General features: G+C 41.3%; 1 protein-coding gene across 1 annotated transcript in view; it reads right to left on the minus strand.

Moving 5' to 3' along the window:
* Nucleotides 1-25057, minus strand: part of F8 (coagulation factor VIII) — a 117538-nt gene extending 92481 nt beyond the window's left edge. Inside the window, exons 1-3 of the mRNA XM_049644531.1 lie at nucleotides 24718-25057; nucleotides 4507-4628; nucleotides 1968-2090 (exon numbers count right to left, since the gene is read on the minus strand). Coding sequence (XP_049500488.1) covers nucleotides 1968-2090; nucleotides 4507-4628; nucleotides 24718-24863 — 391 coding nt within the window. The 5' untranslated portion in view covers nucleotides 24864-25057. The remainder of the gene's footprint in view (nucleotides 1-1967; nucleotides 2091-4506; nucleotides 4629-24717) is intronic.
* Between the last annotated feature and the right edge of the window lie 1269 nt (nucleotides 25058-26326).

The raw sequence follows: 26326 nt of genomic DNA on the forward strand, positions 1-26326 counted from the left end.
CTGGTTCAGGTCACGATCTCATGGTTCATGGGTTTGAGCCCTGCATCGGGCTCTGTGCTGACAGCTCAGAGCCTGGAGCCTGCTTCAGATTCTATGTCTCCCTTTCTCTCTGCCCCTCCCCATCCCCTCCCTCTCAAAAAATGAATAAACATTAAACATTTTTTTTAAAACTAAAAAATGCTATGGAGAGGGGCACCTGGCTGGCTCAGTTGGTAGAGCATGCAACTCTTGATCTCAACTTAAAAAAAAATGTTATGGGGAAAACATACACAAAGCTCAATTTTAGATGGATCATGAACCTATATACAAAAGGTAAAATAATAAAACTTCTGGAGAAAAGCATGGAAGAAACTCTTCAAGACTTTGGGGTAGGCGAATAAATATCTTTTTTTTTAATCTTTATTTTTGAGAGAGAGAGAGACAGAGTGGGAGCAGGAGAGGGGCAGAGAGAGAGGGAGGCACAGAATGTGAAGCAGGCTCCAGGCTCTGAGCTTCCAGCACAGGGCCCGACGTGGGGCTCAAACCCATGAATCATGAGATCATGACCTGAGCCAAAGTCAGATGCTCAACCGACTGAGCCACCCAGGTGACCCAGGGTAGGCAAATATCTTAAACAGGACATGAAGCTCTAACATGGAAAGAAAAAAGTGATAATTTTTTGGGTTGAACTTCTGTGCTTCATTAGTCACTTTTGTTTGCCAAAAACTTATTGAGAGTGAAAATTCAAGGCACAGACTGGAAGAAGATATGCAAATATTTACATCTGTCAAATGGTGTGCATTAAGAATATATAAAGTACCTGTACAAATCAATAAGAAAAAGATAAACAACTCCTTTTTTCAATAGGAAAATCAGTTAAACACTTGATATGATATTTTACAGTAGGGTATCAGAAAGGTCAACACATCACAGATTTAACTGACATCCTGGGGCTCCCAGGCTACTCTAAGAAGGCCAGGAGCTTGTGGATCACAGCATGTGAGTATACAGGCTTCTGACAGGGCCATAAGTCACATGGATTTGAGGCCATTGCCTCACTGTGTTGCTCCTGGGCAGAACCACTGTGGACGCACATGTGAGAGATTAAATAGTTTTCCCAGACTTCACCAGGCATAGGGTGCAAAACAGTCATCTCTATGCTTACCCCGAGCTGCAGGACTGTGAGGACCCTGGCCTCTCTAAAAAGCTCCTAGATATGTTCTGGAAGCTCCCAGTGGATAATCCTCATGGGAATAGCCTGCCTGGCTCCAGCCAGAATTGGGATGACATTTCCTCTATAACACCTGCCCCCACCTGTCATCTTCCCCCAACCCAGGTCTGCCTTGGCCTTATGGGTACAGCTCAAAAAATTAAGACTTTCCAATTTCAGAAGCAATTAGTCAACATGTAAGCACAGTTAGGCTGTGCAACATAGGGCATGTGCTCAAATACTTTATTAATGATTTTCTTGAATCTTCTTGATCTATATATGCCCTAGCCTATCTGGACAATGTGGCACCCCCTTCACTCCCTTCATGCATTGTGAAGGTTAAGGAGAAGCTAGGTAAAGTGGGGACTGAGGCCATACAGGTTGTTTATTTTAACGAGGTCAGCTTGTGCTTATCACGTACTGGCATTGATATTTAGAAACTGGGGGGAGGGGAGGGAGAGGAAATATCTAGAAAGTGAGAATCTAAGGAAGGAAGAATTCTATTTCATTTCCATATCATGAGCCTTCATCCTCCCAAGGAAATTTCTGGGCATAGGAAGGCAGATAAGTGGAATTGTTAGGATCTGTGGCCTGGCTCCTCAAGGGAGAACAGGAACCAAATTAACTCCAGGGCTTAAACTAAGATGACAATGTTCCTGACTTCATGAAACAGGCCTTGGTTTGAATCCTGACTCCCCCATTCACCAGTGGTATGACCCTGTGTTCAATACTCCTTTATCCCTGGGATGAGAGGACACTAGCAAGGCATCTGACTCACCTTCAGAAGCTTTCCAATAGGATACGCCAACAGCATGAAGACTGACAGGGTGAGAAGCCATGTTCTTGAGTGTAATGACCACTGTGTCAAAAACCTCGGCCCGGATGGTAGGACCCAGCAGACCTGCAAGAACAGGATGTCCCTCAAAGGTCACTTGGAGAGCAGCACTCCGGAAAAGCTGGTATTATGAAAGTGATGGCCAAAGTCATGTTCCTGTGATTATTGATAGAAAGTAGTAATTGAATGAATAAATGCATAAACTGCCATCACCAGCTCAGTGTCATGATTCTTCTGAGGATAGATTTCTGGCAATTCATTCAGTTGAGTTCCTACTATATTCTAGGAACTGTCTTAGGCACCGGAGACGCAGGAGTGAATAAGACACATCATGAAAATTATATTCTACAGAATGAAATCAGGAACATAAAGAAATAAGAACTATTCTGTTTGTGGTCAATGCTGTAAAAGATGGTAGTGAGCTAGAAAATGCTGAAGCAGGAGATACAAGATCCTTTAAGTATAGGGGTCAGGAAGGGCATGTTTGAGGAGGTGGAATTTGAGCAGAGATCTGACTAATTAAAAAGCAAGATTTGCAAAGATCTCATAGAATAACATTCAAAGCACATGAAACAAATGGAAAAGTCCTGAGACAGGAATAATATTGGCATGGTCGAATGAGATGTGAACAAGCAGGGGAATAATAGAAAATAGGGTTATAAAGGCAGGGCGCGAATGTAACATGTAGGACTTTGTAAGGCCCAGGGGTTTGGATGAATTTGGAATTCATAAGAAGTGAGCAGATTTGGGACTTATTTTGGATTAAGAGTCAACAAGACTTGCTGATGGACTGGATATTAGAGATAGGAAAAGAAAAAAGAGAGCAGCTAAGGATGATTCCTGTGCTTTGGGCTTGTGTAACTGGGTGGCAGTCAGGCCAGGACACAGAAAATTAAGAGGGAAACCAAATCAAGACTTGACTTACACACATATTAAGTATAAGATACCTACAAAATGATTTGAGTGAACTAGATTCAATGGGACAAAAACATAAAATAGACTTATTTTGCATAGTTTTTAACTGTGTTCTGTGCAGTTTCCCTTCTAGCACTTTGAATAGTCTCCAAATTTCTCCAGTAACCTTCACATATCAGCAGTATCATATTAGTCCAGTGATACCAGTCTAGACCAATTAGTCCAGTCTAGTAAAATATCAAACGTTTGATGTCTCCTGCAATTTAAGGGTCCTTCCCTCCTTCAGCTAAGTCCTGACAATTTCAGAAACCTATGTTCTCATCTTCCTCTCCTAACCCTCCTCTCCGACTCACCTTACTGCCTCTGGGCCCTCTAAGGTTGGAGCTAGGGAGAAAAGGACAGGGGCGGAGAAAGAGGCATGATTGTTCCGGAAGGAACAGTGATAATGTGGCTTTGGCACCCCTGGTTGTGGGACATGCCAAAATTCTGTGTCTTTCATCCTGAGGGAATTTATACGAGTTCTTTGGAGACTCTCTGTCTCCCAATCATGCTCTCTCCAGCTGTCACTTGTATCTCTCTTCTCAGTTTTTGCTTCTGACAATACAATCACAGAGACCTTTTCTGGAGTCACCCAGCCCTGGTAGGAAGACATCCTGGGCAGGATCTTCTCAAGACAAATCTTGCCCTATGACCTTGCTCATCTCACACCTAACAGCAACAGTGCACTTAGCTTCAGCTATAACCCACAATCCTTATTATGACATCAGGGGAAGTTCCCCAAAGACTCTGTCCTTGACAAATTTTCCAGATAAAAACCAGGCACTAGTCAGAGTCTTACAAGCTCCACAGGTGTTATGTCAAGCCTTCTAAGTGGTTCTCCTAAGACCTCCTTCACTACACCTTGACATGAAGATGAGGCCCCCCTCCCCTGTGGGGTGGAGGATATACGAATCACCAAAATTGGTTTCCAAAGAAATCCTCAAGTCTACATTATTTCATAAGTTTCTAGTCGTCTTTTATATAGGCTGGAGGTGCATGATGGGCTAAGGGTTGTAGAACCAATTTGGGGGCACCAGCTAAACAAGTCCTAAATATGAGGACTGATATTTCTCTTTAGAATTGGGGGGGGGGTGCTTGTCACCTAGAGCTCTCAGAAATAATTCTAAGGTAGGAGATGTCTCATCTTAATATCCTGTTACGTTCTTACTTGATATCTAAGTGGGCATATCAAGTAAGCAGTGTGAACTGAAGATATAAACCTGGGAGTAACTGGTATAGAGATGGTGTCTTACAATTGTGAGACTGGATAACATCAGCTAGGGATAGAAGCTAAAGAGAAGATAAAGGAAGCCCCGGTCCAAGACCCAGAGGACTCTAACATCTAGAGTACAGCAGAGAAGGAGGGCCTGGCACAAAGATGGAGACTACTCAGTGTATTTCCCTGACAGGTGGTAGTAAGGGAAGCCTAGCCCTCTTCAACTGTAGCTGAGAGACTGGGGGATCCTTGTCAGGACACCAGACACAGATACTCAGTTTCATAATACACAGTCAGTGTTGTTTCCATTACCCATCCATGGTGGCCTGGGCTTGGCAATGTTGAAAAGGCGATCTGTAAACTCTACAAACACAGTCTTTCTGTACATGACTGATGTGTTGAATGGCAAAGATCTTGGCACCCCAGGGGATAACCTGTGTGAAGAAAGGAAAAAGTCATTCATTTTGGTCACCTTCTTTGAACCCATTTTGAAAAGCAGCTGAAAGTAAAGCTTCTATCCCACTCTCCTCTACTGTTAACAAGGCAAATTGGAAATTGTGTATAAGCCCCTGCTATAGCTGAATATTTATGTGTGCACAAAACGGGATTACTGACCTTAGAAAAGAGACTTCAGAGAGATCTCTCACCTCTTCCACCACACAAAGGTACAGTGAAAATATGGCCATCCATGAACAAGGAACAGGGCCCTCACCAAACACCAAATCTACTGGCACCTTGATCTTGGACTTTCAGCCTCCAGAACTACGAGAAATAAATGTCTGTTGTCTGTAAGCCACCCAGTGTGTGGGGTTTTGTTATAGCAGCCTGAGCTGAGAAAATCCCTAATATCTATAAAACCAAAACACTGTTTTCAAAAGTCATCCGGGGGCACCTGGGTGGCTCAGTCGGTTAAGTGTCCAACTTTGGCTCAGGTCATGATCTCGTGGTTCATGAGTTTGAACCCTGCATCCAGACTCTCCTGTCAGTGCAGAGCCTGCTTAGGATCCTATGACTCTCTCTCTCTCTGCCCCTCCCCTGCTCATGCTCTCTTTCTAAAAAATAAACATTTTAAAAAAAGTCATCTGAGGGGCACCTGGGTGGCTCAGTCAGTTGAGCTCCGACTTCAGCTCAGGTCATGCTCTTCCAGTTCCAAGGGTTCAAGCCCCGCGTTAGGCTCTGTGCTGACAGCTCGGAGCCTGGAGCCTGCTTCAGATTCTGTGTCTCCCTCTCTCTCTGCCCCTCTTCCGCTTGCACCCTGTCTTGCTCTAACTCTCTCTAAAATAAATAAGCGTTAAAAATTTTTTTGAAGAGTCATATGATACATTAGGTGCCGTTTGATAAAATAAATCATAAATTGGTACATATACGCTACATCAGCAAAAATTCCTTTGCCAAAGCAGGCACTACATGGTCCTTCAATTTCATCTCTAAAAGAGGGTGACTTTAAATAACTTGTATTCAAATTTTGTCAGTATGTACCTCAAATTATACTTCCCTTCTTAGGGATACCAGGAATATCACAGAGAAAATTACTGGTTCCTGACTGTTTCCTCTCTGTACCTGACAAGTTAGGTTGTCGTGCTCTGGGGCCCAGTCTAGGTTAAATGATCAAAATGACCAATGTGAATCCTAGTGAGAAAGGTTCTAGGTGAATGGTTGAAAATATGCACTGGTTGAAGGTGACTAGTGCCACTCATTTTCACACTCAGAGTCATTGGGCAGAAACCATACGCTCCGTGCCACTGTGCCATCACAAAACACATATGAGAAACGAACATGGAAAAGGAGATACACACTTAGATATGGAGAGGTGTTATTTCTTTTTCACATTTGACATCAGATTTCAATCTCATATATTTGAGGAATAATTAAAAATGACTTCTTATGGTTAACTGTTCACAACTGCACACTAGGTCACTCGATCCCCTTTCTCCACTTAAAACCCGACTCTTGTTTTCTTGTAACACTGGAAAGGAAACAGCTGCGGGTCCCTTACAGCCAAGTGGGGGCGTATACACACAAAACAGTGGGTGGCATCTCCGTACACCATGGTTTGGATGGCAACATCTGGCTTGGTAAACAGGATAGAAAAGGGTAAGAAGAGAGAAGGAGGTCTCATTATAAAAGAAACTCAAATGCACTCCAGCGTCCCCCCCACCCCCGTGGTTGAAACTGCTGAGTCAGCAGCCCTGTGTGCTCTCTGCCAGGTGTCAGCAGCTGGAATCCGACTGTGGGAAAGAAGGTCAGGCACTACCCATCCATCCCCTTCCACTTCCTGGCTAAGGAGAAGATTCAGGGAATTGGAGTGAATAGCTGGACAGGGACAGGAACGTAGGCTTTCAGACCAAGGCCCTTGGTACTCAATGTTCACTTAACCCATATGTTGTCAAACTCATTTCTTGGTCATCTGCATAAACCTGCAATCCGTGAAGCAATGCTTCTTCAGTCCGAATAATGTTGGACACAATTCAGTTGCCATGCATAAGTTTCCTCTGCACAACATTTTCTGACTTGGTTGTGATTACGATGCGAGTTTTCATCTATCACTCCACCAGAGCATAGCACATTCCCTGCGGAGCTGAGCTTGGGGTGAATGTGTCAGTGGGGCTTATGAACTGTCATTTATCGTTCATGCTGCTTCTCTTCACCTGGAGATTACGTAACTGACTCTTTTCAAATGTAATAATTAGGTCAATGCTTCTTGATTTATTTTTAAAAGATAATACCAACACAGTAATAAGACCAGGGTGAAATAGTGCAGTTCTAACATCCCAATCTGAAAGGAATTTTCTTCTATATTATACAGAGGAATCTAGCATTAATAGACACTCAGAAGTAGCGTTTGGTGTAAGCATTTAAGGATGGGCAGAAGGTTTGTGTGTTGGACGCCAAGGACCTTCAACAGAGAATATTTTCAGCTTCAAAATTAAAAACAATTGTGACCTCGTGGCGCAATGGTAGTGCGTCTGACTCCAAAATTGAAAACAATTTTCTTTTTTTTAAAAAAAAAATTTTTTTAATGTTTATTTATTTTTGAGACAGAGAGAGACAGAGCATGAACGGGGGAGGGTCAGAGAGAGGGAGACACAGAATCCGAAACAGGCTCCAGGCTCTGAGCTGTCAGCACAGAGCCCGACGTGGGGCTCGAACTCACGGACCACGAGATCATGACCTGAGCCGAAGTCGGCCGCTTAACCGACTGAGCCACCCAGGCACCCCCACATATGGCTTTTTATGTTGACTTCGTTTCCTTCTATTAATAGTTGTTGGATGTTTTTTATTATGAAACGGTGTGGAATTTTGTTAAATGCTTTAGATGCATCAGTTGAGATGATAGTGTATTATCCCCTTTATTCTCTTAATGCTGTGTCTTATATTGATTGATTTTTGTATGTTGAACTATCCTTGGATTCCCAGAATAAATCCCACTTGGTCACCGTGTATAAATCTTTTCATGTGTTGCTGAATTTGGTTTGCTAGTATTTTGTTGAAGATTTTTGTATCAATGTTCATAAAGGTATCAGTCGGCAGATTTCTTGTAGTGTCTTTGTCTGGCTTTGGTATCAGGGTAATTCTGACCTTAGAATGAGTTAGGGAGTGATCTCTCCAATTTTTGGAAAGGTTTGAGGATTGGTGTTAGGAATTTAAAATTTTTTAAAAGGCAACATAACTTAAAAATCAGACTTCTGTTTTCCAGTCTAGCATGTAAGGAGTTTATAAGTCACCATTCCATGCTATCAATAAGTAAAAAGGTGAACAAATTGAAAAATCAACAACTCTTCTTAGGTCCATCAGAGAAGTGAAGTCACAGGGCAAACTGCTGCCTCCAAAATTAGAGATACTGGCTGGCAAACACAGAGTCGCAACTTACCAGAGCAGAACCCTGAGGCATAAATGTCTGTGGGAACCAGTGCGGAGGTAGGAAAACCTGAAGGTAAATTACGAACTACTGGAGACTCAGTGCAGGGTGTATGAGAGTCAAAAATCTCAGGGTGGCCTGAGGCCCCCACATTTTTGTGCTTTTTACCTCTAGGAGTTCTACTAGGTCCTCATAGTGAATATCAGAAAAAAAACTCTCCTCATGCTTTTAGCAGGGGAGGGGGAAATTATTTTGCCAGAGCCTAACACATTGCAATTTTAATCACAGCCTAATCCACCTGGGGGAAGGGAAAACCCAACATCAGTCTGCTTTAGCCTTCTACATGGAAGAGATACTCTCGCCTCCTCTAACCATCCTGTTCCACCTGAAGAAGAAAACTTAGAGGCAACGGTGAAGTTCACAGTCCAGGGACACAGGCTCACCAAAAGACTGAAACCTAATCATATGACTATAGAATGCATCCTCTCCCCCCCACACCTCACCACTACATTACTAAAGATCTCATTTTTCACAGTTCCTTTTACCCAGGACAGCATGTCCACTTTTGAACAAAATATTGTAAGCCACACTAAAGGGCAAAAAAACCCCAACACAGGTTGAAGAGACTGAACAAGAAGCAGAACTACAACTAGAGTCAGTATGGCAGGAATGCTGGAAGTGTTAGACCAAGGACTTTTTAAAGACTGGGATTAACATGCTGAAGACTTTAATGGACAAAGTAAACAACATGCAAGAACAGATGGATAAGATAAGCATAAAAAAGGAAATTCTAAGAAAGAACCAAAAGCAAATGCTAGAGATCAAAAACACTGCAATGCAAATGGAGAATGCCTTTGATACATGCACAAGTAGCCTGGATATGGCTGAGGAAAGAATCTCTGAGCTTGAAAATATGACAGTAGAAGCTTCCAAAACTTAGAAGCAAAGAGAAAAAAGAAACTGACAAAAACTAGAATAGGATATCCAAGGACTGTGGGACAACTACCAAAGTTATAACATACACACAATGGGAATAGCAGAATAAAAAGAGAGAAAGGAACAGAAATAATATTTGAAGCAATAAGGAGAATTTCCCCCAAATTAATGTCACGTACCAAAACATACGTCTAGGAAGCTCAGAGAACACCAAGCAGGACAAATGCCCTGAAAAAACTATCTCTAGGCATATCTTTTCAAACTTTAGGTAATTAAGGATAAATAAAACATCTTGAAAGGAACCACAGGGAAAACACCTTACCTAAAGAGGAACAAAGAAAAGAATTACATCCAACTTCTCAGAAACCAGGGAAGCAAGAAGAGAGTGGAGTATTGCACATCTAAATTGTTGAGAGAAAAAAAAAAAAAACAACAACCGACCTAGAATTCTGTACCCTGCAAAATTATCCTTTAACAGTGAAGGAGAAATAACGACTCTCAGACAAACAAAAATTGACGGAATTTGTTGCCAGTAGAGCTGTCTTACAAGAAATATTACAACCAACTATTTAGAGAGAAGGAAACTAATGTAGGTCAGAAATTCAGAGCTACATAAAGAAAGGAAGAGTACTGAAGAATGAAAAAGTGAAGAGAGTATCCACCACAGAAGAGGCACCAAACTACCAAGTAGACTAACTTAGCCAGTTGGTATTAGCCAGCCTCTGTCATTGCAACTCCAATCCTGCCAAAATGGACATATGAATGGAGGAGCCATACGGGAAGCTATGCATGGGTGTGACATCACAGACTCACCAAAGCTCAAATGTCCAACTTTCCAGCAACAGAGACCAACACTAAGCCCCTGATATGTCACAATTCCTCAAAGAAACTCTTCAGATAATTAGTGAGCCTCAATAAGCACCAATAAGCTCCCCCAATAAACTTCCTGTGTGTGTGCACACACACACACACACAGACACACACACAGACACACACACAGAAAAAAGCGGACACTTTTTTTTCATTTGTGTGCTTATAAAGCTATAAAATCACCCAAGGAAGCACAGATGTTATCATTATTTGAACAACGTTTGTTGGAAAGACTCGTTTTCATCTGAGTTGTTTTCAGACAATTCACTGTGAGCTGTAAATCTGTGGAAATGCCGCGGCCCAAGGTTACAGATATAAGTAGCAGAACATGGCTCAGAACTACTGAAAACTTAACAGGCACCAAGGTGCTTTACAGTGGAAGGGCAGGTATGAATCTGTAAGACGTCTTTTGTGAGGCACGCAGTTACCCTCCACCCCCCAACGGCACAGAAACACTGTGGCGAAGGCAGGAGGAGAGAGCATCCAGGTACACGTGAGAGTGGAACCAGCCGGTCGGTCTTCGAGTTTGTGTCCCCGGAGCTCTGATGAGGGATGTGGCCCAGAGATGTATGTTTGAACGAGGCTGGTGTGAACTAAAAACGCAGACAGCGCAGACCTCGCACGTGAGTTTCCGGGAGTCACCCCGAGCAGCAACGGCGCAGAATGGGTGAAAGATGAGGGCCACACACAGACACAGCAGCCAGCCGCTCACAGGAGGAGGCTCTGTGAGCCCCAGACGATGTCAAAGTCAAGACAGGAAGGATTCGCTGAGCAAACGAGCGAGATCTCCTTTTCAGAAGACACAAGGGTTTCAGTGAGCCTGCACCTAATAGGTTGGCATCCGTTCACATGAAGTAAAGACTGATGGAGGCACGAGGAGAAGCTGGCCAACCTACAGTCACAAAGGAAGACCTGAGGACCTCCGAGAGATCCAGTGGCACACTGGCTAAAAACGCCCCTTGAAACCGTGCGTTGCTTGGAGTAGACCTGTCCCAAGGAGACCGACTGCGGTGGGGCCGAGGTGAGACTGACTTAATGCTCACCTCCCTAGCCTCCCTCCCCTCCCTCCCCTCCCAAGGAGCGCTGCATTTCACTCCACTCCAGGGTTTCCAGGACACCCAAGACAGCACGACGTCATGGGAGCAGCTCTGCCAACTCAGGGCCATGACAAATGACTTTCTGTACTGGCTGAGGGCCAGGGGCCAGGGTACTGATAACGAAGCTCTCCCAGAAAAAGGAGCTGATTTAAGGAGGAAGGAATGAAGATCTGCATGGACCAGTGGGCACAAGCAGGCTGCATGAGCAGCTTGTCAGAGACCCATATCATTCACTCCTGTTCTACTGATACCTCTACTTCAAGTCACACCCATCGCCATGTGAGGGATTCCTGATGACCAGTTGCTAGCAGAGGAAGAACCCTCAGCTTTATTTACAGATGGCTCAGCTTGATATGCACATACTAGCCAATGTTATCGAAAGGTAACATTTTGTGTAGAAAGAGAATTGGCCTGAGGTGCAAACATATACAGACTAATTAATGGACAGCAGCAAATGGTTTGGCTGTCTAGCCAGGCACCTAGAAGTAACAGGACTGGAATATCAGGGAGGAGGATATCTGGGGTAAAGACATATCAATGAGTGGGCACAAAACAGAAAGATCTTCGTGTCATACATTAATGCCACCATAGAGCTTCTACCCTGGAAGAAACACAAAACAATAATGTAGACAAAATGACTGGCAATTAACATCAGCCAGCCTCTGTATGGGCCACCACAGTGCTGGCAAAATGTGAGGTAAGTGGCGATGGGGGTAGGGGAGAGAATTTATGCATGGATCCAAAACCATAGGTTCCCACTAAGGCCAATCTACCTAGTGCTACCCCTGAAAGTCCAACTTGCCAGCAGCAGAAACCAATGCTGGGTGCCCAATACTGCACTGTCCATCATGGAGACCAGCCAGCTCGTCAGTGGCAAGTTGACTGCACTGGACCCCTTCCATCCTAGAAGGGACAGCACTTCATTGTGATAGAGACATGTAAGTGTTTAGTCTTTCCTGCCTGCAAGTCCTCAGCCAGCCCTGCTATCTGAGCTGTTACAGAGGGTTCCATTCACTGATGTGGGATCCCTTATAACATCATGTCTGACCAGGTGACCCACTGTACAACAAAGTAGGTGCTGGAGTGGGCCCCTGACCATGACATCCATTGGGTTTATCACATGTTGCCACATCCAGGAGCTGCCAGACAGAGAGAGCAGTGAAGTAATTTCTTAAATCACAGCTAAAACTCCAACTTGGGGCCAGGGCCCTGTGAAGATGGAGGGCCAACTTCCAAGGTGCTGTACATGCTGTACATGCGCTGATGGTTCTGTATCCCTGGGCTAGGAACCGAAGAAGGGCAGCAAAAGCAGCTCAGCTTACTATCACCCCACTGTGACCCTCCTGGGGAATCTGTGCCACCCCTCTCTACAGCTCTGAGCTCAGCAGTATAGAAGGTCCCCACAGCAGAAACGCTAAAGTTTCAATGAGTGAAAAATTGGGGGGCCACCTGGGGCTACTCATACCAAAGGGGCAACAGGCCAGAAGAGGAGTCGTGGGGGCATGATTACAAGGCGGGAAGCAGGGGTTGGGTACTGTCACACGCCAGGCAGAAATGTGCCCCTTCCCAAGGGCGGCCACCCTGCCTGAGAGGCAAGGTGCAGGCCCCTGGGACCTGGAGAAGCTGCCGCACAATACCAGTGAGGACACGGCAGGTGAGCGGGTGGGGACGGTGACGAAGACAGACAGGAACTGGTTCCAGGTTCCAGGAGCCACCGCCGGGCCTATGGTCGCGCCCCGCACAAGCTGAACCAGAAATCCCCTTTACCAAAGCAGCCCGCAGGCCCTTCCCAGGGCAGGCCACGCCCCCTTCCCAAAACAGCCCCCAGGCCCTTCCCAAGGCAGGCCGCGCCCCCTCCCAAAGCTGCCCGCAGGCCCTTCCCGGAACAGGCCACGCCCCCTTCCTGGGAGCCTCCCGGCTACTCCCAGGATAGCCGGTGCCTCATGATGGATCGGGAGGAGGCAGAAAAGTCTGGCCCCGTTGGCCCAAACGGGGCAACTCAGAACGGTGGCTCCGGCTCCAGAGCTCCCGGTAGGGTCGGCCTGCACTGCTGTCCAGCTTCTCCCCGTGCCCACCCCTGCTTCTTCCCTGTCCTTCCCTTCCCTTCCCCAGGACTGGTCCTGTGTAGGCGCACTCTAAATAAACTTCCTGCACGTTAATCTCTGTGGCACAGTGAGCTTCCAGGGAACCCAACCCCATGGTATTAACTCATATTTAAATGTGCTCTAATTTCATCCATCTCTAAAAATTTTCATGGCACTAGCTTCGGTATAGACCTAGATGGTTTTTAGTCGTGTAATAACATTATCTGGTACCCATGTCATCAAGTGCACTCCTCTCTTCAGTCCATTTGTGCCATCTCCTGGCCACTTTGACACTTATGTCCTTCCACAGTCATCAATCAACTCGTCTCTAATTTGTTCCCTTTTCGCTTTTTCCAAATTGTCTCCTTGGTTCTGTAGGGTCTATTCCACCCAGTTTCTCCATTTCAAGAGACAGGTATTTTTACATCCTTAGCATAGTGCTTCCACTTTAATATTTCTGACTAAAATGAAAATTTAAGACACAGAAAATGTTTACTAGATGAACAACTTGGAAGAACAAAGAGGGAACAGGATCAAGAGCACACAGAAAACACTTTTTTCTCCCTCTAAGGAAAGAGGCAAAAATAAGAGGCTAAAGAGATAAGTTTGTGGGACAGAGAAACAGAAGGCCTAGACCCTATTCCAAAGGAACATGGTCCACAGTAGGGACACTATTCAAAGGGACACACCAGACATTCCTAAGAGCACTCGCACCATCCATGTATGTGATTCAGTTCTGAGATGAGCGTACACGGGACCATGTATAGCTCTCCAGGCTAAGACCTTTTCTATCAGAGTGAATAGTTTCCACTGAAGCAGAAACACGTGATGTATGTGCCTGTCTCAATTTCGGGGTAATCTGCACAATAAGTGACAAAATGTTCCAGGGTTCATGGGTTTTACTCCTTCCTAACTTCTGTGGGATTTTGTTTGTGCATTTCCCTTGGGATTTCATATATAAATCTTGCCAAATATATTTGGCAACAATGTCCTTCACATGAACTGTTCTTTCACATTTTATCTAAAACTAATCGGAAAACCTATTATATTCCCTGACCTTTGCTTAGAAGTTGAGCAGCTGCAGGAACAGATAATATAAAACTGAATTTCCCCAGATGTTTATTTCAAAATTTGGCAGAGCTTGTCAGGATGTGTCCAGAGTCAGTTTATCCTGTTAATCGGTATCAAAATAATCTAGACTATAAAATAGTATCATCAAAATAAAAATTCTATTCACTTTTTCCTGGTAAAAATACATGTGACTGCCTACACAACAAAAGAAGGCTAGATAACAAGTACACCATTTTCTCCATTCAATTAAACTTTATACTATTATTCACTATGCCTCAGACTGCATGCTAGATGGAAGATACAATACAAAGTACAATGTATTGGGGAACCTGGGTGGCTCAGTCAGTTAAACATCTAGCTCTAGATTTCAGCTCAGATCATGATCTCGTGGTTCGGGGGTTCAAGTCCCGTGTTGGGCTCTGTGCTGACAACAGTCAGCCTGCTTGGGATTCTCTCTCTCTGCCCCTCCCTGCACTTGCACTCCCTCAAAGTACAAATTTCTTAATAATTTTTAACAATGCCAACATTAATGGATAAGTGTCTAATTGTTCAGTTACATATCAGGCCTCTACTTTAGGGTCATTAACACTTCACAACTGCAAGCCATATAAACTATAGAAAGTACTTGAATCCATTCCTCACATCACACACAAAAATTAACTCAGTGTATTAAAGGCCTAAATGTAAGAGCTAATATTATAAAACTCTTGGGAGCAAATATGGGTATAATTCTGTGTGACCTCACATTTGGCAATAGTTTCTTAGATATGACATCAAAAGCACAAACAACCAAAGGGAAAAAAAAATAGACGAATTGGACTTCATCAAAATGAAAAACTTTGTGCTGGGAGAAAATATTCAAAACAGGTACATCTGAAAATGTATCCAGAATATATACAAAACCCTTAAAACTACAAAATAACAAGACATACAATGCAATTTTAAAATATGCCAGCGGCACCAGGATGACTCAGTCGGTTAAGCGTCCAACTCCTGATTTCAGCTTAGGTCACGATCTCATGGTCGTGACATCAAGCCCTGCATTAGGCTGTGTGCTAAGCATGCAGCCTTCCTGGGATTCTCTCAATCTCTCTCTCTCTCTCTCTCTCTCTCTCTCTCTTTCTGCCCTTCTCCCCAGCTCACATGGTCTCTCTCTTTCTCTAAAATAAAAAATAAAATGAAACAGGCCAAAGATCTGAACAGACATTTCATCAAAGAAAATATAGGAACAGCCAATCACACATGCAAAGATGCTCAGAATCTTTAGTTGTCAGAGAAATGCAACATCAAGTGTTATCCAGGATGTGTTGCAACTGGCACTCTCATGTGTTGTTGGGTGGGAGCAGAAAATTGTACAACCTTTCTAGAAAATCTGTTGGCCGTGTTTTACACTTAAACATGCATTTACCATATGATCCAGCAATTTCATTCCTGGATATTTAACCAAGATAAATGAGAACACATGTCCACACAAAAGCTTGTACAGGAATGCTCATAGCTGGTTTATTTATTAGCCCCCAAATTGGAAATAATCCAAAGGTCCATGTGGCAGTGAATGGATATAAAAATCGTGATATATTCCCATAACAATGGAGCAGTAAGCAGCAATACAAAGACTAAAACTACTTCGTGCAGTAATCTGGATGAACATCCAAATCATGATGGTAAAGATAAAAGGCCAGACACTGAAGAGTGCATACTATATAATTCTAATGATGTAAAAAAATTAAAAAGTAAAAAATGAATCCAGAAAGCAGCTTGCGGGCAAGGGCCAGATCAGGGTGGGGAGACCCACTGAAAAGTTGCAGAACGATTGACATAAATGTTCTATCTGTTGATTAAGGTGGTAATTACATAACTTGTATGCACTTGTCAAAACTTATCAAACTGTACATTTAAAATCTGTATGTTTCATCGTATGTAAATTATACCTGGGGTAGGCAAAATTTTGTTTCCCTTAACCTTTGCTCTTTGGTGTTATGCCCATGAATATGTTACATGGCAAAAGAAATATTGCAGGTGGAATTGAGGTTGCTAATCATCTGATCCTGTGAGGGGGACATTATCTTGAAATATCTGGATGGATCCAATATAATCATGAAAATTCTTAAATGTGGAAGAGGAAGGCAGAAAATGTCAGAGAGATATGGTGGAAGTCAGACAGATTTAAAGCATGAGAGAGACTTGGAACTTCAGAGAAGGGACCAAATTACAAATGAGTCTGGAAGTGGATTCTCCTCCAGTAACAAGGGCAGCCTTGTCCACAACTTAATTTTGGTCTTGCAAAAGATGTGGTATACACATACACACACACACACACACACACACACACACACACACACACACTGTAGTATTACTCGGCAATCAAAAAGAATGAAATCTTGCCATTTACAACTACGTGGATGGAACTATAGGGTATTATGCTAAGTGAAATTAGTCAGAGAAAGACAAATATCATATGACTTCACTAATATGAGAAATTTAAGAGGCAAAACAGGTGAACATAAGGGAAGGGAAGCAAAAATCATATAAAAACAGTGAGGGGGACAAAACATAAGAAACTCTTAAATACAGAGAATAAACAGAGGGTTGCTGGAGGGGTTATGGGCTAAATGGGTAAGGGGCATTAAGGAAACTACTCCCGAGATCATTGTTGCACTATATGCTAACTAACCTGGATGTAAATTAAAAATTAATTAATTAATTTAAAGAGTTTTGGTCTTGTGTGACCCTGAGCAGAGTGGCTAGTAGAGTCCACCTGGCTTCTGACCAACTAAAACTATGAGATAATAAATGGGTGTTGTTGCAAGCTGTGAACTTTGAGTAACTTGTTATACAGCAATAACAAACTATTATGATACTCAAAGTTGATCCAAATACTAAAAAATAACTTCACAAGCAGATAAAAAATGTAATTAAAAATGATGCTCCTAAATGAAGTTGGTTATTTCAAAAAACTAATAAACTTGATAAGTCTCTAGCCAGACTTATCAAAAAGAAAAAAAGGACCCAAATAAATAAAATCACAAATGAGAGAGGAGAAATGACAACCAACACCACAGAGATACAATTACAAGAGAATCTTTTGGAAAATGGTATGTCAACAAATTGGACAACTTGAAAGAAATGGACAAATTCCTAGAAACCTATAAACTACCAAAATAAAAACAGGAAGAAATAAAAAACTTGAACAGACAATAACCAGCAAAGAAATTGAATCAGTAATCAAAAATCTCCCAACAAACAAAAGTCCAGGGCCAGATGGCTTCACAGGTGAATTCTACCAAATATTTAAAGAAGAGTTAATACCTATTCTCTAACTATTCCAAAAAATAGAAAAGGAAAGAAAACATCTAAATTCATTCTATGAGGCCAGCATTGCCCTGATCCCCAAACCAGATAAATCCCCCACTAAAAAAGAGAATGACAAGCCAGTATCCCCAGTATCCTTGATGAACATGGATGCAAAAAATCTCAATAAAATACTAGCAAACCAAATCCAACAATATATTAAAAGAATCATTTACAACACTCAAGTGGGATTTATTTCTGGGTGGCAAGGGTGGCTCAATATTTGCAAATCAATCAATGTGATACATCACATTAATAAAAGAAAGGATAAGAACCATGTATATGATCTTCTCAACAGACACAGAAAAAGCACTTGACAAAGTACAACATCCATTCATGATGAAAATCTTCAGTGAAGGAGGTTTAGAGGGAACATACCTCAACATTTTAAAGGCCATATATGAAAAACCCACAGCTAATGTTATCCTAAATGGGGAAAACCTGAGAGCCTTTCCTCTGTGGTCAGGAACACGACAGGGATGTCCACCCTCATCACTGTTATTCAACATAGTACTAGAAGTCCTGGCCTCAGCAATCAGACAACAAGAAATAAAAGGCATCCAAATCAGCAAGGAAGAAGTCAACCTTTCACTATTTGCAAATGACATGATACTCTATATAGAAAACCCCGAAAGACTCCTCCAAATAACTGCTAGACCTGACATACAAGTTCAGTAAAATCGCAGGGTACAAAATCAACATACAGAAACGTGGTGCATTTCTATAGACCAATAATAAAGCAGCAGAAAGAGAAATTAAGGAATAAATCCCTTTTACCACTGCACCAAGAATAAGAAGATAACTGGGAATAAACCTAACCAAAGAACTGAAAGGCTTGTACTCTGAAAACAATAAAACACTGATGAACAAAATTGAAGGCATCACAAAGAAATGGAAAGACATTCCTTGATCATGGACTGGAAGAACAAATATTGTTAAAATGTCTGTACTACCCAAAGCAATCTACACATTTAATGCCATCTCTATTAAAATACCAATAGCAGAGGCACCTGGGTGGCTCAATTGGCTGAGCATCCGACTTCTGCTCTGGTCATAATCTTGTGGTTTGTGAGTTTGAGCCCCACATCAAGCTCTTTGCTTGACATCGCGGAGCCTGCTTGTATTCTCTGTCCCCCTTCTCTCTGCTCCTCCCCAACTTGTTCTCTTTCTTCTCAAAAAAAAACCAAAACACTAAAAAATGCCAATAGCATTTTTCACAGAGCTAGTACTAACCTAAAATTTGCATGGAATCACAAAAGACCCCAAATAGACAAAGCGACCTTGAAAAAGAAGATCAAAGCTGCAGACATCACAATTCTGGACTTCAAGTTATATCACAAAGCTGTAGTGATCAAAACAGTATGGTACTCACACAAAAACAAACACATAGATAAATGGAACAGAACAGAGAACCCAGAAATGAACCCACAACTATATAGTCAATTAATCTTTGACAAAGCAGGAAAGAGTATCCAATGGGAAAAAAGACAGTCTCTTTAACAAATGGTTCCGGGAAAACTGGACAGCGACATGCAGAAGAATGAACCTGGACCACTTTCTTACACCAGACACAAAAATAAATTCAACGTTTTTTTTTTATTTTTTATTTTTTTTATTTTTTATTTTTTTTGGGACAGAGAGAGACAGAGCATGAACGGGGGAGGGGCAGAGAGAGAGGGAGACACAGAATCGGAAACAGGCTCCAGGCTCCGAGCCATCAGCCCAGAGCCTGACGCGGGGCTCGAACTCACGGACTGCGAGATCGTGACCTGGCTGAAGTCGGACGCTTAACCGACTGCACCACCCAGGCGCCCCAACACAAAAATAAATTCAAAATGGATGGAAGATCTCATTGTGAGACAGGAAACCATCACAATCCTAGAGAACTCAGGTAGTAACCTCTTTGACATTGGCCATAGCAACTTCTTACTAGATACCTCTCTGGAGGCAAGGGAAGTAAAAGCAAAAATAAACTACTGGGACTATGTGAAAATAAAACGCTTCTGTATACTGAAGGGAATAATCAATAAAACTAAAAGGCAATCTATGGAATGGAAGAAGATATTTGCAAATGACATATCTGATAAAGGGTTAGTATCCAAAATATATAAAGAATTCATCAAACTCAACACCCAAAAATGAATCATCTATTTAAAAAATGGGCAGAGGACATGAATAGACATTTCTCCAAAGAAGACATCCAGATGGTGAACAGACGCATGAAAAGATGCTCAACATCACTCATCATCAGGGAAATACAAATCAAAACTACAATGGGATATCCCCTCTATCAGAATGGGTAAAATCAACAACACAAGAAACAACAAGTATTGGTGAGGATGTGGAGAAAGGGGAACCCTCTTGCTTTGTTGGTGGGAATGCAAACTTGTGCCTCCACTGTGGAAAGCAGTACAGAAGTTCCTCAAAAAGTTAAAAATGGAACTACCTTATGATCCATGAATCACCCTACCAAGGTGTTCACTTAAAGGATACAAACGTACTAATTCAAAGGGATACATGCACCTCTATGTTTATAGCAGCATTATGTACAATAGCCAAATTATGGAAAGAGCCCAAGTGTCCATTGACGGAGGACAGGATAAAGAAAATGTGGCATATATAAACAGTGGAATATTACTAGGCCGTAAAAAGAATGAAATCTTGCCATGTGCAATGACATGGATGGAGCTAGATAGAGTATAATGCAAAGCAAATCAGTCAATTAGAGAAAGACAAATACCATACGATTTCACTCATATGTGGAATTTAAGAAACAAAACAGATTGGCAAACAGAAAAAGACAAACCAAGAAACAAACTCTTAACTATAGAGAACAGATGGGTGGTTAGCAGAGGAGAGGTGGAAGGGGGGTGAAACTGGTGATGGGTACTAAGGAGGGTACTTGTGATGAGCACTGGGTGTTGTAAGGAAGTGTTGAATCACTCTATGGTACACACAAAACCAATATTACACTGTATGTTAACTAACTGGAATTTAAATAGAAACTTTAAAAAAAAAAGAAAAAGAAAAAAAATCATGCTCCTAAATGAAACCAAAGAGGATATTGCAAGCTATTAAAACAATGAAAACTTTGTAACATAACCTGTGGGATATGGAAAACTCGTTCTCAGAGAAAAATATATAGTTTTAAATGCCTTCACTATTAAAAACAAAAGACAAAAAATATGTTACTTTTCCTAAGATATTAGAAAAAGTACAGCACAATAAGCCAAAAGAAACAAAGAGATCGGTCATAAAGACAAAATCTAAAAACCAATCAAACACTAAAAAATAACTGGGAAGAACAAAGAAACATAGAGGCTCATCTTCGAAAAGACCATCACCAACAACAAAATAGACAAATCCCTTGCAAACCTGTTTATGGAAAAAAGATAAACAGCAGAGATATAGGAATTTAAGAAAAATAAAGGGCCCATAACTACAGATAAGGTGGCGTAAAAGAATCCTGAGAGAACGCTCTATGCAATACAGTGGCAACAGAACTGAAAAAATAAAGGACGTGATTACCTGGGGAGATATAAAATTATTAAATCTGACTACAAAAAAAGTTGAAACTTGATTTGACTAATTATTACAGAAGAGCCTCAAGAGATGATTAAAGATATTGCAAATGTCACTTGGACCAAAGAAAAAGATGGAGCACTTACCAGTTCATCTGATAAAGCCAATACAATTTTAATCACAAAACCTAAGAATAGTAAACAATAAAGCTATAATCAGAGTCACAGGATAAAGGCAGACAGTGTTTACCTCTGCTGCCCTCTGCTCTGTCGGCTGCCCTATAGAAGGGTGCTATAAAGGCACACAGTATTTAAAGAAATATTAGCTCATAGAACCCAGCGATAATCAAGTTATATGAACATTAGATTGTAGTCCAAGAATGTAAGGGTATTCAGTGTCAGAAAATCTATGAACATAATCCATTTATCAATCAACATATTAAGAAATAAAATTTAGATGATGCTAGATGCTGAAGTCACTTCTAATAAAAGTTTTATGGCAAATTGGAATAGAAGTAACGACCATTTATCCAAAACAAACAGCAAATGTTATTCCAAACAGCAAAACATTAAGACTATTTCAAGTAAAATCATGGAGTGGTGCTTTCATTACTAATATTTAACATTTTCTTATATTTTCTAATAAATTCAAGAAGAAGATAAAAAAAGAATTGGCTATAAACATTGGAATAGAGCTATAATCTGTCTCATTTTGCTCATTTCACATAAGATTCAGTATTGTAGTGTAAAATTACTAGCATTAATAAGAGAATTCTCTAAGGTACCTAGATTCAGTGTGAATATAAACAGATAGAAAGGTGACTTTTTATATGCCCTTCTGGTCCCAGGATTATGGCCAAAGGGATATCAGTGTCACCAGGAATAATTTGGAGGTTGCCAAGGACTTATTTTAAAGTGTTTTCAAGTCTGACCGAGAACACTGACATTTGGGGAAAGGAAAAAAACAAAAAACAAAAAACAGATAGCTTTTCTCTATTCTGATTCTAAACATCAAGAAATAGAAATAGGAGAAAAAATTTTTATTAACAATAGCAAAATGTATATAAAATGCATAGAGATAACTGTAATGATAAATTGCTTCTGTTTATTATATTCATAAAATTAATGTAGAAGTTTAATAAAATTCCAATTAAAATCACAACAGGACTTTTCACAACAGGACTTCTTTTTAATTGGAAAAATTTTTAACATTTTTACATAGAGGAATAAAATGCATAATAAAATGCTAAGAAAGGTAAAAAAAAAAAAAAAAAGAGCAGCAAGGACTGAGTCCACTTGCCAGGTATTAAAGATTAGGCATTTTATTCTTCCATTGTAATCAAATCAGTATGGTATTGGCATAGCAAGATCAAAGTTAGTTCAATGCATCCAGAAATAGATACTAGTATATTTGAGAATTTTTAAAAAATGTTTTAATGTTTATATCTGAAGGAGAGAGATACAGAGCATGAGTGGGAAGGGACAGAGAGAGAGGGAGACACAGAATCCAAAGCAGGCTCCAGACCCTGCGCTGTCTCCACAGAGCCCAACATGGGGCTAGAACTCACAAACCATGAGATCATGACCTGAGCCAATGTTGGGCACCCAACTGACTGAGTCACCCAGGTGCCCTGTATATATGAGAAATTTATATGATGAATGTGTTTATTCGAATCAGCAGTAAAAGATGTATTATTTGATAAATGGTGCCACTGCAATAGGGCTACTGATCTGGATGGATATAAAACTAGACAGATCCCACTTCTATACCATATGCAAATATAAATATCAGATGAATTGACACCAGAAATGTAGAAAGCAAAACAATAAAAATCTTGCAAGAAGATCTGGGAGAATACACATACAAACTTGATGAGCAGAAAACGGTTTTAGCCAACACCGGCCACTCTGAAGATACGAAAGAAAAGGTAGATACACTTGAGCATAAATTTTTAAAAATTTTATTAAAAGTTATAAACAAACTCAGTAGACAATAGGTCTTGGGGGAAATTGCTCTGTGCCCTAGTATATTAATGCAATATAATAAAGGGTTAATACTTGTGATAATAAAAGAGCTTTTGTAATTAAAAAAAAAATAAAAGAGCCCAAAGAAAAATGGGCAAAACATAGAATAGTCAAATCTCAAAATATAAATGCAAGAGCCAACAGGCACTTGAAAAGATGTTCAACCTAAGAAATAAAAGGAATGCAATTAAAGTAATGACACAGTATCATTATACCCCGATTGACAAAAAATTAAAAAAAATAACACTTAATGATGTGAAAGCTGGGAGATGGTCACTTGCATACATTGATAGTAGAAATGTTTGAAGAGTTCTGGCCTTTCTGGAAGTTAAAAACAAATAGAAAATATTCCCTTCATTCCAGTAATATATTCCTCTTGAGAATGAGTCCCAGAGGAATAAAACCACCGTATGTAATGATATAGGAGATAATGACCAAAAAATGGAAATAATATGGAACCTTATGTGGTCATTAAAAAGAATGAACTGAAGCTATGCCAATTGACTTAGACAGAATCATACTAGGTGTTAATGGGAGAGTGAAGTGTGTGTAATATCCCATTTTTGTAAAACAAACAATGACCAACAAAACCTTTATTTGCATATATATGTGTATATGTGTGTGCACGAGTCTATATTATCATCCTAGGGTTATCTGGTTGGGGACAGGCAAGAAGGGGGCTAATGTAGAAGGAGGGTCGGGAGCCAGACAGTAAGGACAAAAAAGACTATAAAGTACGTATGACATCACAGTTAATATTTACATTGCCATTATAGATGTATTGGGGTTAAATCTGTATGATCACCTTTAAAGAAAACAAAACAAAATGTAAAATAAATGATTTCAGCACTCAACTCAATAAGCAATAAATCAGCGAAATGAACCAAAGGAAATTAGGAAGAAGGAATGAATTCGTGAAAGTAAAAGTAGAAATTGATAGAACCAAAAGATTGTTCCTGACAAGATCAATACAATTGAGAAACTTTCTGGAAATATTATTTTTAAGAGAAGGAAAGAGGAAATACACAATATAAGAATGAGAAAGGAAATAGAACTACAGACACAGAACAGTTGAACAACATCACAAGACTATTATGTGACTTGATACCAATACATTATCAAATCTAGGGATGACAGATTCCTTTCTAGGAAAATATATACAACCAAATTCGACTGAAGAAGACGCAGAGAAATCTGAATAAATCAATGATCACAGATAACATCGAAAAAATTATTTAATACTAGTCTCCCCAAATGCACTGCAACCCAAAAAGATGAAAAGCTTCTGAACTCATGGCTAATCCTTAAACCAAAACCGGGCAAAGATATCAAAACCACACCACACCCACACAGAAGTACAGACTAAAGTTGTGGGTAATATTGATGGGATCTCATGGCTCTGCTTCTCTGGATGGAAACTTGGGGGTAGGCTGCGGGAAGTTTTGTTCTCTCTCAGGCTCCTTGCCTCCTTGTTCTCCCTCTACTCTGCGGTCTGGTTTCCAGAGTGGCGGCATGTGACAAAGAGAAGCAATGGACAAAACAGAGCAACATGTCAACAAATAGTTCAGATCTGTGACAACGATTGGCAATTAGCATTTGTGATATCACATATAACCAGCATCACAGCTACCCTAACCTGATGTCTGCACCTTCTTCCAACCAATCACATTCTCACAGTCCTGACTGGACCCTGTAGAACATGCCATTACCTTGTGTCCACGTGCAGCTCACTGAGCAGTTCACTTTGCATATAGTCCCAGGACAGTTCCACTGCGCCCAGGTAGTATTTTCTTGTGGCACTGAAGCTGAATGGCAAAAGGCACAGAAAGAAGCAGGTGGAGAGTTCTATTTGCATGGCTCGTATTGCTAGAAAATGTTCACTGAAGAAGCGAAAGAATACTTTTCCTCTAAAATATCTTCAGCTCCCGGGAGAAAAAAGGTAAATTTTCTATGATTTAGAGAAAAGTTCCAAAATTTTTGCTGTGAATTTGAGGGAACTTTACCTGCTGGATATTACAGCAGCATTAGCAGTAAGCAGTAACAGATAAGATTGCTTCCTTTGTGGCAGTGGGAAGCAGCCACAGGAAGAACCGAATAGGAAAAGGGAGGCTGAGCTAAATCTTAACCCATTCACTTCTGAGAGTGGTAGGGACACAAGAATGCTGCTTTAGCAGAACCTTTAAGGAAAGGAAGAGAGGGACGGAGAGGTCAAGGTGAAGAGGAGCTTTAATGTGTATTCATATTCCTAGCCTAGTCCAGCCTTCTTCCTTAGCAGCAGCAGCAGCAGCAGCAGCAGCAGCAGCAGCAGCAAGAGGTCTGGATGTTGTTGGAGATTCTGGACTCCACTTGCACAAACAAGAGTAACCAGTATTCTAATAGTCTCCCTGTTTCTGCCCTTACCCCTCGAATAGCCACCACCAAGTGACTTTTTAAAACTATAAAGCAGGGGTGCCTGGGTGGCTCAGTCAGTTAAGCTTCTGACCCTTGATTTCGGCTCAGGTCATGATCTCAGGGTTCATGAGTTCAAACCCCACGTGGGGCTCTGTGCTGACAATGTGGAGCCTGCTTGGGATTCTCTTTCTCTCACTCTCTCTCTCTCTCAAAAATAAAGAAATAAACATCAAAAAAACACAAAAAAATAAAACTATAAACCAGATCATGTCACTCCTTTGCTCAGAACCCTCCACTGGCTTCTGACTTCACTCAGAGTAAAATCCCACATCTTTACCATGGTCTAGAGTATCTCCCATGATCTGCATGGCCCTTTCCTCCAGACCTCTTGTGGCCTCATGTCACTATGGCTACTAGCCTTCTTGCTCTTCCTTAAAATATGAAGCACTCTCTTGCACCTAGACCTTAGCACTTGCTATTTTCTCTACCTAAAACACCTTTCCCCCAGACCTCTACACATTTCCACTTCCATATCTCCTTCAAGTCTTGGCTCACATCTCGCCTTCTCAATGAGCTTAAACATGGCCCACCACATTTATGTTGTAAGTTGTCTACCCCCACCGGCACTACTGATAACGCTCCTGGCTTCAGTTCTGTAGATAGCACTCATAACCACCCAGCATTCATGTATTTTTTTTAATCCTGCATTGTAGTTACCTGATGCTTAAGTTGGTTTGCATTGAGGTATGGGATATATCTCCTTACATGAAAAGGTAGCGGTGCTGAGCTTAAGCAGAGGCCCTACTCAGGTTAATGTTTATCTGGGGGGACGGGGGTGGGCCTCAAAGTATAGGAGATAACAGGAAGAAACTTCACCAGCGTCGCTACAAGAAATGTTATCACTGAGAGCCCAGTTCCGCACAGGTA

Source organism: Panthera uncia, chromosome X, assembly GCF_023721935.1.
Source record: "Panthera uncia isolate 11264 chromosome X, Puncia_PCG_1.0, whole genome shotgun sequence".
NCBI lineage: Eukaryota > Metazoa > Chordata > Mammalia > Carnivora > Felidae > Panthera > Panthera uncia.